This window comes from Cryptomeria japonica, chromosome 8, assembly GCF_030272615.1.
Source record: "Cryptomeria japonica chromosome 8, Sugi_1.0, whole genome shotgun sequence".
Lineage (NCBI taxonomy): Eukaryota > Viridiplantae > Streptophyta > Pinopsida > Cupressales > Cupressaceae > Cryptomeria > Cryptomeria japonica.
The window spans coordinates 445,232,301-445,247,218 of record NC_081412.1 but is presented as its reverse complement, the minus strand read 5'-3'; the positions used below and the strand labels follow the sequence as shown (position 1 = coordinate 445,247,218).

Here is a 14,918-nt window from a genome sequence, read left to right as displayed (position 1 = left end):
TTTCTATGTCTGAGAGTTGGTATTTTGGTTTGCATTTTGCTACATTGCCTTTTTCAGTATTTGGATTTAAAGTTAAGTTTGGCAATATGTTAGGTGTCTAATCCCTGAATTTCAAACCATACACATATGTACAACATAAGTTATAAGTGTTTCCTGTCCAGATTACAGTTTAATAGTGTAATGAGTCCAATTTGACTCACTAGAATGCTTGTGTAGATTTGGGAACATGTTTAGTATTGGCATTTGATTGAACCGGTAAAGACTATTGGTGACAGAAAACTGGTAAAAGATTGATTGGTGAATGTGTGAAGAGATTGAGATTCATGTTTGATTTATAAGTCTTGTGTTGTCATTGATGGAAACAATGTTTTTGTGGTCATATAATTCTTGGAAGCCAACCGGTAAGGTTTAACTGGCACAAAAGTCAGTTTAGCAGAGAATTTGTAATTAGGATCTCAACCGATAAACTATGAACGAAGTTGCATTTGGACAACAGGTACATGTGATTCATGAAGAGTTGGATGATGCGGTTTTACAATGATGATGGAGACGGGTATTTGAAGCTTTGATCCTAACCACATTGGCAGATTCAACTAAACAAGCAAGATTTGATGTACAAAGCAGACATTATGATGAACATTCAACCGATAGTGAAATAGTCACTTAAATCGGTAAAACGACATAGGTTTTTGATTTCTTATGTCGGTGGCCGACATAAGTAAAGAGTTTATTGCATGAATGTCTAGATTCATTGAACCTAGGAAATTGTTCCGAGGTTGTAGCCGACTAAAATTGATGTTTACAAAAAGTGTGATGAGGTATCAAGTCGGTGTGTGTATGAATGTGTATGTGTGTGAGATTGAAGGCGAATTAGGCAAAGTTGATTGTGCGGTGTTTTGCAAAGCTTTGTATGGATGTTTTGTTGAAGTTTTGAGGATCTAACGTGGATCTTATTAGATGCTAAGGTGTTACATGAAGATCATTTGACTGTTGTTTCCCTAACAGTTTGCAGTAGTAAAATCCCCTAACCAGATAGGTCCTAACATGCCTTAACTTGTAAATCCCCTAACAAGGTAGCTCTATATCAGAGTGTTAAATCCTCTTCTGATCCTAACAAGTCATATCTCCTAACAAGGCTTATCATTGAAATCCCTTAACTGAGTGATTCCTGACCGGGTCTACTCCTAACAGGGCATTTTTGTAAGACCTTAACCGGTCAAGATTTCTATTCTACAGATAGTGAATCTTGTGGGTATTAACTCCCACCGTGGTTTTTCCCTTTTGGATTTCCATGTATAAATCTATTGTCTTATGTGGATTCTATTTTATTGGGCATTAGCTTATGTGGTGATATTCCTCTTATGCTCGATAAGTTTTAATTTGTTTAAGTTGGTGATCAAACTCATATTGTTTTTGCTTGCACTGATTCACCCCCCCTCTCAGTGCCTTATAATTTTATTAATTGGTATACGAGACAACCTTCTTTGAGGCTTAACTGATTGAGAAGGATTCGTAAGGCAGACATGGGGGACATGAGTTATAAAGAGATGCCAAATAAACTTGCAGAAACTGAGGGAGCTCTAGAAACATTGAGAGGCAAGTACAAAGCTTCACTTACTAAGAGAAGAGAGCTGATCGAACAATTGTTGGAGGTCTCTGAAAGCAAATCTTCTGATGAAGCAAACATAGGTACACTAGTTGATGAGGTTGAAAAACTAAAAGGTGCAAAGTCTAACCTAAGGAGAGAGCTTGAAGCCCTTACAATCTGGATGAGTCAAGAACTTGAAGAAACGAGGGAATATGAAGACAAGATCAAAGAGAAAGATCATGAGTTCTTTAAGATAAATCAGGAAAATGGTACTCTATATGCACACTGAAATGAGGAAAAAGAAGAAAAATAAGAGATAAAGGCATAATTGGATATGGAAATGTCTCTTAGAGAGAGACTTATGAAAAGGAATGAAACTTTACTATAGATCTCGCTAAAGCTAATGAGAAGCTTGCAAAATTTAACAAGAGTTCTACCATGCTGGATGAATAGATCCAATCTCAAAGGATGAAAGGTGATACAACTGGACTAGGTTACAATACATTTGAGAAAGGTGATCTTATGGTACTAAGGACAACATGCACAAAGGTAAACTTGATCCTAAGATTCAGAAACCCATTGGTAAGAAATTTTATAAGCTTGTTTGTTTCAATTATCATGAGCCAGGACATACTACTAATGTTTGTAGAAGCAGATTTGATGTTACTAATGGTTATAGACCTAATACATTTCAAGGATATAAGCCTAGAACCTTTAATGGTTATTGTTACACTTGCAATATGCATGGATATAGAGCTGCTAAGTTCAGGTATGGAGTAAATAATCCTACATATCACATGAATTAGAGGTCTGATGGTGGTTGGCAAAGAACCTTCAATGACCAGAGAAGTCCTAACTAGCAGAGACCCTATGCTAACTGTTCTAGTCCCTATGAGATGGAGAAAAGAATGAATGTGGTGTGTACAATCTGTCATAACTACGATCATGTAGCTATGAACTACAAAAGAAGGATTAGAAGAGGCAATGTTGGACCTTGGAGAGCTTCTGGTATGACTTGTTATCATTGTCATAAACCAAGACATATGTCAAAGTTCTGCAGAGATAATTGGAACAACCGGTGAATCAATTTGTTGACTGGAAAGGGAAGATAAAAGTTGATTTGGAGGAGACCAGAGCTGAAATGAACAAAATATAGAAAAATAAGGATGATGAGATAATTGAAGTCAAACCATTTGAAGATCCTATTTCTTCATGTAGTGTGGAGAACCCTTCACCGACAAACTAAGTTGTTTAAAAGCTTAGGGAGAGCTTAATGTTAGATCTTTTTCAGAACCCCCTGGAGGAACATAAGATATGTTAAATAGACATACTTTGATGTATTATAATGTTAAGAAGTGATTCTCTGATCAAACCGGTAGGTTTGATGTGTTATGTGAACTGGTAATGTGTTATAAGATATTTTAGGGTTTTACCGGTAATGGAATTTAATGCGGTAGGTAATGGGAAAATAAAAGGAATTTTTTGAATGTTATTTTTTGCATTGTATACTTGAGAGCACACAGAGAGCGAGCAGAGTAGAGATTGTGTTTACAACATCTAACTTGTTTGACATAGATTTGAAGTGTTTTGGTGTGATTTGTGATCGATAATTGGTGAAGTTTTGTTGGTGTTTGGAACCCTAGTGCAAAAGCAGTAAACGGTATAATTTATCCAGATATATTGTTATCTGATTATCTTTCTGAATCATTGGAGATGGACACCCCACATTTAGTTGATGTTACCGATATACCCCATCCTGAATTTAAGAGACACCCATTTAAATATGAAGATATTGGTCCCGTCGGAGCCCTATCTGAAGTTTCTTATGGTGTCTTACATGTTGAAGATATTAGATCTTTCTATCATTGCAAACTAGAGGATCTTGATGTTGCAGCTATTTTTGATTAGTATAAAGCATTGTGTGATAAGAATGGTGTAATAAAGGAACAATTTAAAAGGGTTCCCAAGAAAGGGTTTCACCATGCCCTAACTTTCATCAATGATTCTGATGATGAACTTGTATGATATGTGCTTGGCAGGATTCATGACTAGTTTATGTGGCTCAATTGACCACATAAAATTTCCAAGGAAGCTATTCATGCAGTCACCAGATTTTGTGCCACCGGTGAGGTTGCAATTTTGAGATCCATTCCTAAGAATGATGTAGAAATATTAATAGGTTCTAAATGGGATGGCAGAGAAATGATGGTGAATAATGTCAATGATCTGACAATAAAATACTCTTCTATGGCAATCAGTAATCGAATCTATTACTCCAACAAGATGAACAACATCCCTGCTGCAGCAATTCATACAACTTATCAGATGATAAAGGAAGATGTTGACTATGACTTGTCAGAGGCATTGAGGAGTCAACTTGTGTTGAACTTGGAATCCATCAAGAAGGATAAGAGGCTATGGTTTAAGTTTGGTCAACTAATTCTTGGTCTATTCTTTTATTTTCAGAAATGTTTCCCTGGTATTGGTGATATCTAATGGATAGACGGAAATCATGCATTGATGCAGATGAAGTACAACATTAGAATGCTTGGTAATGTTTTTGACAAGATTGCATGGGGATAGTTTAAATATTTTCAGAATAAAATGCATGCAAGGGAAAGGATACCGACATAGGTTGTCAACCGGTATTAAAACACAATTTTGTTTATGGTTGATATAGATAATTCCATGATGGAGGCAATTGAGCCCCAGACTACATGGGTGATGTCCATGGGATATGAAGTAGACAAAGATCTTTTGGTTGCATATGCTGATCATTTGCTTGCCCAATCGGTAGATATAACAGTAGAACATTTTGACACTTACAAGGAGAAATCCCTTCAAGTGCACTCAAAACTTAACCGACTGGTAATTGTAAAGAAGGTTAGAAAGGAAGTTGAAGCATTTGTAGAGAAAGCATGATTCACAAAAGAATCCATTGCTGAAGCAAGAGCAAAGCACATTGCTTAACAGGTCACAACATCAAGTGCTCTAACCAGTACCCCCACCGGTGTAAAGACAAGAGCTAGAAAAGAGAAAGTTACAAAGAAAGAAAAACCAGTAGCTGTTAAGAAGGAGAAACCAATAGAAACAAAGAAGGAAAAACCTTCTAAGATTCAGTTTCAGAGGAAAGGTAAGATTGTTGAACCTCTCGCTACACCGGTTAAGACTGGTAAAAGGAAAAAGAAACAAGCATAGAAACCTGTAGATATTGATGAAGAAGTGATTGAGTCTGAAGGAGAGAAGAAATCCCTAAGAGCCAGTGGAAAAAGGTCAAAGGGTGTTGGTACTTCTACTATGAAATCTTCAAGGAAATCGGTAACAAAGCTCACACCTCTTGAAAATTTAATGATAAACATTATAGAGTATGGTTTATTGACTAGTGTGAAGAAACTATATGATAAGTTTAATGAAGATGAATAAATACAAATAGAAGATGCAATTGTTTATATGATGAATAAATACAATAAGGCCCTAATTGAATTGCAGGGGAAAATTCCAAATTCACTGTATAATATAATTGATGCTAGATGGCAGACAACCATAAAACAAGATAGAGAATTCATTGAATATGTTCTGAAAAACTTGCAACGTGAATCTACTAAGGAAGAGCTAGATGAAATTCTTGCTAAGGCAAAGGTATATTTCAGGTTGAAGAAAAGGTTGACAAGAATGTTAATCGGAAAGACCCAATCAGTCCATGAGGAGACTGAACAAATTTTGAATAAGGTACTAGGTCTGATTCTGGATGAAGAGGAAGAAGTTAAGGAAGTTGAACCAGAGAAGTTTGAGGCTAAAGATATTCCTAATGGCTTTAAGATAATTGCTTTTAAGCCTGATAAAATTTTGCTCGATGATCAACCGGTGAACACACAAACTGAACCTGAGATTATCCTTGATGATGATGATACTGGTAATAATGATGATGCTAATGCTACTGACAATGTAAATGTACAGGATGTTGATGCTCAAATGTTTAAGCAACATGAACAGGAATAGGGACAGGGAGAAAAGAAAAATGAAGAAGAAAAGAAGGACGAGGAGCCATTGGTAGTTACTCAAAATATTGATACATAGCCCCCACCGGTACAAGAAATTGATGAGGATAAGGAAAGTGAAAAGAAAGAGGATAAGATGATAGTGAAGACAAAACCTAAAGTGACACCTTTCTCCCTTGATACTAAAAAGAAAATTGTGGATGAAGATAATGATGATGTAATAAGTATTCAAGGACCCAGTAATAAGGATACGTTGAGCTCAATCGAGTTGATGGAGATTGCAACTGCCATGCAATCTTGGGCCAAGAAGAAGAGGATGAAATAATAAAAAAAGGAGGCATAAACAATAAGAAGTTTTGTTGAGATTTTGTCAAGTCTCCTAATCAAGACTGATACTGATAAATTTGTTACTCCTATTGACAAGATTGGACAACTTGTTAATGATGTCAGAGAACTGATGAAATCTTTTGAGGATGCAGTGTATGTTAGTGTTGAGAAGGATTACACGAAGAAGAGAACAAAGCACTTAATGACTAATATTGATAAAGGGAAAGTAACTCTTATTGTCAATAAGGACTGTTTGAAAGAAGCACTTGAGACTAGAGGTAAAATACTTTCCACTATTTCAAAATTTTCTTTTTTGATGATTTGAAGAAGAAAAAGGAAGAAGCTGAGAAAGAACTTGAAGTTCTTAGTGAGTCATTCAAGTCCCTTAATGACTCTGCTATCAATTTTGGAAAATCGTTTGTTGAAATTGCACAGAGCCTATAAAAAATCTAAAGCTATTCTTGTAACCCCGGAGATGAGTACCATAGATACCATGGAGGAGTTTGCTGGACAAATCGATACACTTGTGGAGATTACCAACACTATTTTGGAAACTTGGCATAATGATCCGAAGCAGTTGAAATCACATTTTAGTGAGGCTTTTTATAAGCTTGTATTCTAAAAACTTTTTGAATTCTTACATATATATATATGCTATACAATTCTGATATATTTTGATTTAACTATAGCATTTACTTTCCTTTGCCATTGCTGTCAAAGGGGGAGTAGTTGTAGAGTCAAAATTTTGATGTAATTATATTTGGGAGTAGTAGAATAAGTTTTTTAAATATTTGTAATAGCATTTAATTGCTCAGGGGGAGTATATGTCATAGAGTCAATTTTTGTATTGCACACTTAGTTAACAAAATTTTTCCTAAGTGTGGCCATCAATGCCAAAGGGTGAGAATGTTGGCATTCGACTGAACTGGTAAAGACTGTTGGTGATATACGACCAGTAAATGATTGATTGGTGAATGTGCTGAAGTGATTGAGATTCATGTTTGATGACTAAGTACTATGTTGTCATCGATGGCAACAATGTTTATGTGGTCATCTAAGTCTTGGAAGCCAACCGGTAAGGTTTAACCGATACAAAAGTCAGTTTAGCAGAGAACCGGTAATTAGGATCTCAACTGGTAAACTATGAACAAAGTTGCATTCCGACAACCGATATAGGGGATTCATGAAGAGTTGGATGATGCAGTTTTACATTGATGATGGAGAGAGGTATTTGGAGCTATTATCCTAACTGCATTGGCAGATTCAACTAGACAAGCGAGATTTGATGTACAAAGAAGGCATTCTGATGAACATTCAACCAGTAGTGATATAGTCACTTATATCGGTAAAACGACATAGGTTTTTGATTTCTTATGTCGGTGGTCGACATAAGTGAAGTGTATATTGCATGAATATATAGATTCATCGAACCTAATAAATTGTTCCAAGGTTGTAGATGACTAAAATTTATATTTATAAAATGTGTGATGAGGTATCAAGTCAGTGTGTGTATGAATGCGTATGTGTGTGAGATCGAAGGTGAATTAGGCGAAGTTGATTGTGCGGTGTTTTGTAAAGCTCTGTATGGATTTGCTATTTAAGTTTTTAGGATCTGAAGTGGATCTTATCAGACACTAAGGTGTTACAAGAAGATCATTTTACTTTTGTTTCCCTAACAGTTTGCAACAGTAAAATCCCCTAACCGGATAGGTCCTAACAAGCCTTAACTTATAAATCCCCCAACAGGGTAGCTCTATATCATAGTCTTAAATCCTCTTGTGAGGTTAATCCTAATAGGTCATGGCTCCTAATAGGGTTTATCATTTAAATCCCTTAGTTGGGTGACTCCTAACTGGGTATTCTCCTAACAGGGCATATTTGTAAGACCTTAACCGACCAAGATTTCTATTCTACAGATAGTGAATCTTGTGGGTATTAAATCCCATCATGGTTTTTCCCTTTTGGATTTCCACATATAAATCTCTTGTGTTATGTGGAATCTATTTTATTGGGCATTATCTTATGTGGTGATATTCCTCTTATGCTTGATAAGTTTTAAGTTTTTTAAGTTGGTGATCAGACTCATATTCTTTTTGCTTGCACTGATTCATCCCCCCCTCTTAGTGCCTTATAATTTTATCAATTGGTATCAAAGCCAACCTTCTTTGAGGCTTAATCACTTGGGAAGTATTCCTAAGGTAGATATGGGGGACATGAGTTATAGAGATATACCATATAAACTTGCAGAAACTAAGGGAGCCCTACAAACATTGAGAGGCAAGTACAAAGCTTCACTTAATAAGAGAAGAGAGATGACCAAACAACTGTTGGGGGTCTCTAAAAGTGGTTCTTCTAATGAAGAAAACATAGGTGCACTGGTTGATGAGGTGGAAAAACTAAATGGTGAAAAGTCTAACCTGAGGAGAAAGCTTGAAGCCCTTACAATCTGGATGAGTCAAGAACTTGAAACAAGGAGGGTAGCTAGAGACAAGATCAAAGAGAAAGATCATGAGATCTTTAAGATAAATCAAGAAAATGACACTCTATATGCACATTGGCATGAGGAAAAAGAAGAAAAAGATGAGATAAAGGTATAATTGGATATGGAAATGTCTCTTAGAGAGACTCTTATGAAAAGGAATCAAGACCTTACTCTAGAGCTTGCTAAAGCTAATGAGAAGCTTGCAAAGTTTAACAAGAGTTCTACCATGTTAGATGAGTAGATCCAATCTCAAAGGTTGAAAGGTGATACAACTGGACTGGGTTACAATATATTTAAGAAAGGTGAGTCTTCTAGTACTAAGGACATCATGCATGAAGGTAAAATTGCTCCTAAGATTTAGAAACCCGCTGGTAAGAAATTCTATAAGCTTGTTTGTTTCAATTGTCATAAGCCAACCGGTCTAATCCTTATGAGATGGACAAAAGAATGAATGTGGTGTGCACAATCTATCATAACTATAGTCATGTAGCTATAAACTGCAGAAGAAGGACTAGCAGAGATCAGAGCTGAAATGAACAGAATCTGGAAAAAGAAGGATGATGAAATAACTGAATTCAAACCATCTGAAGATCCTATTTCTTCACCTAGTGTGGAGAACCTTTCACCAAAAAACTAAGATTATTAGAAGCTTAGGGGGAGCTTAATGTTAGATCTTTTTTTAGGACCCCCTGGAGGAACATAAGATATGTTAAATCAACATACTTTGATGCATTATAATGTTAAGAAGTGATTCTTGATCAAACCGGTAGGTTTGATGTGTTATGTGAACCATTAATGTGTTATACGACATTTTAGGGTTTTATCGGTAATGGCATTTAATGCGGTATATAATGGGCAAATAAAAGGATCTTTTTGAATGTTATTTGTCATATTGTATACTTGAGATCACACAAAGAGAGAATAGAACAAATATTGTGTTTGCAACATCTAACTTGTTTGATAGAGATTTGAAGTGTTTTGGTGTGATCTGCGGTCGAGAATCGGTGAAGAAGTTTTGTTGGTCTTTGGAACCCTAGTGCAGAAGTGAAAAAAGGTATTTATTTAGATATCTGTTATCTACTTATCTTTCTGAATCATTGAATATGGATACCACATATTTAGTTGATGTTACCAATAGACCCTGTCCTGAATTTAAGAGGCACCTGTTTAAATATGAGGAAACTGATCCCGTCGGAGCCCTATCTGGAGTTCCTTATGGTGTCTTACATGTTGAAGATATTAGATCTTTCTATCATTGCAAACTAGAGGATCTTGATGTTGCTGCTATTTTTGATCAGTATAAAGCATTGTGTGATAAGAATGGTGTAATAAAGGAACAATTCAAAAGGGTTACCGAGAAAGGGTTTCACCATGCCCTAAATTTCATTAATGATTTTGATGATGAACTTGTGTAATATGTGCTTAGTAGGCTTCATGACTAGTTTATGTGGCTTGACCGACCACATAAAGTTTCCAAATAAGCTATTCACACAGTCACCGGATTTTGTGCCACTGGCAAGGTTCCAGTTTTGGGATCCATTCCTAAGAATGATGTAGAAATTTTAACAGGTTCTAAATGGGATGGGAGAGAAATGACGGTGAATAATATGAATGATTCGATAATAAAATATGCTTTGATGGCAATCAATTACCAGATCTATTACTCCAACAGGATGAACAATATCCTTGTTGCAGCTACTCATACAACTTATCGAATGATAAAGGAAGATGTTGACTATGACTTGTTAGAGGCATTGAGGATTCAACTAGTGATGAACTTGGAATCCATCAAGAAGGATAAGAGGCTAAGGTTTAAGTTTGGTCAACTAATTCTTGGTCTACTCTTTTATTTTCAGAAATGTTTGCCCAATATTGGTGATATCCAATGGATAGATGAAACTCCTGCATTGATGTAGATGAGGTACAACATTAGAATGCTTGGTAATAATTTTGACAAGATTGTATGGGGGTACTTTAAAGATTTTTAGAAGAAAATGCATACAAGGGATAGGATACCGATAGAGGTTGTCAACCGGTATGAAAACAAAATTTTCTTTATGGTTGATACAGATACATGCATGATGGAGGCAGTTGAGCCCCAAACTATGGGTGATGCCCATGGGATATGAAGTAGACAAAGATATTTTGGTTGCATATGCTAATCATTTGTTGCCCAACCAGTAGATACAAAAAAGAACTGTAGTGTCATAGAATTGTGACCCTAGCAATTTTTAACTGCATTAGTGTCCTCACACACGCGAGATTAAAATCCTCTATCTTGATCGAAGACCAGATATTTCTCAACCCTTAGAAACAACTTCTTTCTTGGCCTCTGCATCACCTCGTCCACACTCTACCCTGGAGAAAGGGGTAGGATAGGGGAGTTGCACCTCTGTCCCTCCTTGGATAGGGGTGTGGCAACACCCTTTTCCTTCTAGGATAGGGGAATGGCGCCCCTATCCCTACCCTATTTTGGGGCAGGACCCTTCCTAGGGTTGCATTGTTGGTTGTGCATTGGGTGGGAAACTCCTCGGATGTCGGGCCATGACAAAATTCAAATCCACTAAGATGTATTTAAGGTGAATTCATCCTCGCATTTGCATAAGTTGGAGAGGTTGAAGTTGGATGAGTTCAAGTTGCATGAGCGATCAAGCATTCAAGAGCATTCAAGCATTATTTTCCAACATTGAGCATTCTCAAGTCTCCCTTCAAGGCTAGGTGTTGCATTCAAGTCAATGATTCAACCATTGAAGAGGAGATTGATTCCAACATTCAATTCCACACAAGCATTTCTATCAACATTGCTATCACAACCTCCCTTGAGGTGATTTACAATTCAGTCTTTCATTTACATCTACTTTCAAGTACTTTCTTTCATTACTTGATTAATTCCAAAACTGGGGTTTGACCTAAAGGCAAACCCCCAATCCCAACCCATTTTCCTCTCTTTTTAGTGTGTAGGTTGTAGGTGCACAACTATACTTTTGGATTTGGGCTCCATTTGCAGAGGCAGAAAAACCCTTTTCATTTTGCAGATTTTTCGGAGAACCGTGTACATTCCCGCCACGGTCCGAGCTACTTTTCCTCAAATTCGCACGACGACTTCATCTCGACATATTACTACCAGATCCAAGTGCACAACTTCATCCCATATTCTGATCTTAAGTTATAATTAGTTCTTTGTCACTTTTACTCTACATAATTCAATCAATTCCTTTCCATTTAAAATAAGGAAGAGGGGATCAACTTATCATTCCCATTTCATTCAGAACTCAATCTTCATCCTTGAAGGTTGAATCTAGTGAATTTACTCTCCTCTTCCAACTATAACATGGTGAATAGTGTTTGAAGGGTAGTCAATAGTGAAAATCTCATATCCCCTTGAGGAAAGGGTAGTTTTCCTCTTGATCTCATCATTCATTTTTTTTTCCACATTACAAGAACGTTTTGGCACTTATAAGGAGAAATCCCTTCAAGTGCACTCAGAACTTAATCGACTGATAATTGCAAAGAAGGTTAGAAAGGAAGTTGAAGCATTTGTAGAGCAAGCAAGATTCACAAAGGAAGCCATTGCTAAAGCAAGAGCAAAGCATGCTGCTCAACATGCTGGAACATCAAGTGCTCCAACTGGTACCCCCACTAGTGTAAAGACGAGCTGGAAAGTAGAAAGCTGCAGAGAAAGAAAAATCAACAGCTGTTAAGAAGGAGAAACTAGTAGAAACAAAGAAGGAAAAACCTTCTATGATTTAGTTTCAGAGGAAAGGTAAGATTGTTGAACCTCATGCTGCACCGGTTAAGATTGGTAAAAGGAAAAAGCAACAAGCACATAAACCGGTAGATACTGATGAAGAAGTGACTGAGTCTGAAGGAGAGAAGAAAGCCCTAAGGGCTAGTGGCAAAAGGTCAAAGGGTGTTGGTACTTCTACTGTGAAATATTTGAGGAAACTGGTAACAAAGCTCACACCTCTTGAAAATTTAATGATGAATATTAAAGAGTATGGTTTATTGACTGGTGTGAAGAAATTGTATGATAAGTTTAATGAAGATGAACAAAGACAGATAGAAGATGCAATTATTTATATGATAGAAAAATACAGCAAGGCCCTAATTGAATTGCAATGACAAATTCCAAATTCACTGTATAATATAATTGATGCTAGATGGAAGAAAACCATAAAACAAGATAGGGAATTCATTGAATGTTTTGAAAAACTTGCAACCTGAAGCTACTAAGGTAGAGCTAGATGAAATTCTTTCTAAGGCAAAGGCATCTTTCGGGTTGAAGAAAAGGTTGACAAGAATTTTAATCGGAGAGACCCAATCAGTCCATGAGGAGACTAAACAAATTTTGAAGAAGGTACTGGGTCTGATTCTAGATGAAGAGGAAGAAGTTAAGGAAGTTGAACTAGGGAAGTTTGAGGCTGAAGATCTTTTTGATGGCTTTAAGATAACTGATTTTAAGCTTGATGATCAGCCAGGAAACACACAAACTGAACTTGAGATTATACATGATGATGATGATACCGGTAATAATGATGATGCTGATGCTACTGACAATGTAAATGTACAGGATGTTGATACTCAAATGTTTGAGCAACATGAACAGGAACATGGACAGAGAGAAAAGAAAAATGAAGAAGAAAACAAGGATGAGGAGCCACCGATAGCTACTCAAACTATTGATACACATCCCCCACTGGTATAGGAAACTAATAAGGATAAGGAAAGTGAAAATAAAGAGGAGAAGAAGACAGTGAAGACAAAACCTTAAGTGACACATTTGACCCTTGATTTTAAAAAGAAAATTGTGGATTAAGATGATGTTGATGCAATAAGTATTCAAGGACCCATTAATATGGATATGTTGAGCTCAATCGAGTTAATGGAGATTGCAACTACCATGCAATCCCGCACCAATAAGAAGAGTATGAAAGAACAACAAAAGGAGGTAGAAACAATAAGAAGTGGTGTTGAGATTTTGTCAAGTCTCCTACTAGAGACTAATACTGATAAATTTGTTACTCCTATTAACAAGCTTGGACAACTTGTTAATGATGTCGGAGAACTGATGAAATCTTTTGAGGATGCAACTTATGTTAGTGTTGAGAAGGATTACAAGAAGAAGAAAACATAACACTTAATGACTAATATTGATAAAGGAAAATTTTCTCTTACTGTCAATAAGGATTGTTTGAAAGAAGCGCTTGAGACTAGAGGTAAAATACTCTCCACTGTTGCCAAATTTTCATTATTTCATGCTGATTTGAAGAAGAAAAAGGATGAAGTTGAGCAATAACTTGAAGTTATTAGCGAGTCATTCAAGCCCCTTAATGAATCTGCTATTAATTTTGGAAAATCAGTTATTGAACTTCAACATAAGCTGAAAGCTTATGAGAATGAACAGGTTAAGAGGATCAAATCACTATAGGAATTATAGACACAACTGATACCTAAGGTGGAAATCTTGCACATAGCCTATAAATAATCTGAAGCTATTATTGCAACCCCGAAGATGAGTACCATAGATGCCATGAAGGAGTTTGCTAGACAAATCAATGCACTTGAGGAGATTACCGACACTATTTTGGAAACCTAGCATAATGATCTAAAGCAGTTGAAATCACATTTATTGATGCTTTTTCTAAGATTCTATTGTAATTTTTTTTGAACTCTTACATCTATATATATGTTATGCAATTCTGATATATTTTTGATGTAATTGTATGCATTTACTTTCCTTTGCCATTGCTGTCAAAGGGGGAGTAGTTGTAGAGTCTAAATTTTGATGTAATTATATTAGGGAGTAGTAGTATAAGTCTTTTAAATTTTTGTAATAACATGCAATTGCTAAGGGGGAGTATATGTCATGGAGTCAATTTTTGTATTGCACACTTAGTTAACAAATTTTTTTCCTAAGTGTTGCCATCAATGCCAAAGGGGGAGAATGTTGGCATTTAAATGAACCGGTAAAGACTGTTGGTGATATACAACCAATAAATGATTGATTGGTGAATGTGATGAAGAGATTGAGATTCATGTATGATGACTAAGTCTTGTGTTGTCATTGATGGTACCAATGTTTTTGTGGTCATCTAAGTCTTGAAAGACAATCGGTAAGGTTTAATCGATATATAAGTCAGTTTAGCAGAGAACCGGTAATTAGGATCTCAACCGGTAAACTATGAACAGAGTTGCATTCCGACAACTGGTATAGGTGATTCATGAAGAGTTGGATGATGCGGTTTTACAACAATGATGGAGAGAGGTACTTACATTTATATATATGCTATGCAATTCTGATATATTTTTGATGTAACTGTATGCATTTACTTTCCTTTTCCATTGTTGTCAAAGGGGGAGTAGTTGTAGAGTCTAAATTTTGATGTAATTATATTTGGGAGTAGTAGTATAAGTCTTTTAAATTTTTGTAATAGCATGCAATTGCTAAGGGGGAGTATATGTCATGGAGTCAATTTTTGTATTGCACACTTAGTTAACAATTTTTTTTCCTAAGTGTTGCCAT

General features: G+C 36.2%; 1 protein-coding gene across 1 annotated transcript; it reads left to right on the top strand.

Annotated features, from left to right (window-relative positions):
- The first annotated feature begins 6,043 nt into the window (after positions 1 to 6,043).
- On the top strand, positions 6,044 to 13,100 carry LOC131857713 (uncharacterized). The gene is made up of 4 exons (XM_059210417.1): positions 6,044 to 6,191; positions 11,837 to 12,057; positions 12,152 to 12,407; positions 12,622 to 13,100. Exons 1-4 carry the CDS (start codon positions 6,044 to 6,046, stop codon positions 13,098 to 13,100), a joined length of 1,104 nt encoding a protein of 367 aa, XP_059066400.1.
- The last annotated feature ends 1,818 nt before the right edge of the window (positions 13,101 to 14,918 follow it).

Excerpts from the sequence above, each read along its gene's own strand:
- LOC131857713 (XM_059210417.1), top strand. The coding sequence starts at position 6,044 with ATGAAATCTTTTGAGGATGCAGTGTATGTTAGTGTTGAGAAGGATTAC. Across the intron at positions 6,192-11,836 it reads AGAAGCACTTGAGACTAGAG|AACGTTTTGGCACTTATAAG; the intron begins GTAAAATACTTT and ends CCACATTACAAG. Across the intron at positions 12,408-12,621 it reads AGAGTATGGTTTATTGACTG|CTACTAAGGTAGAGCTAGAT; the intron begins GTGTGAAGAAAT and ends TGCAACCTGAAG.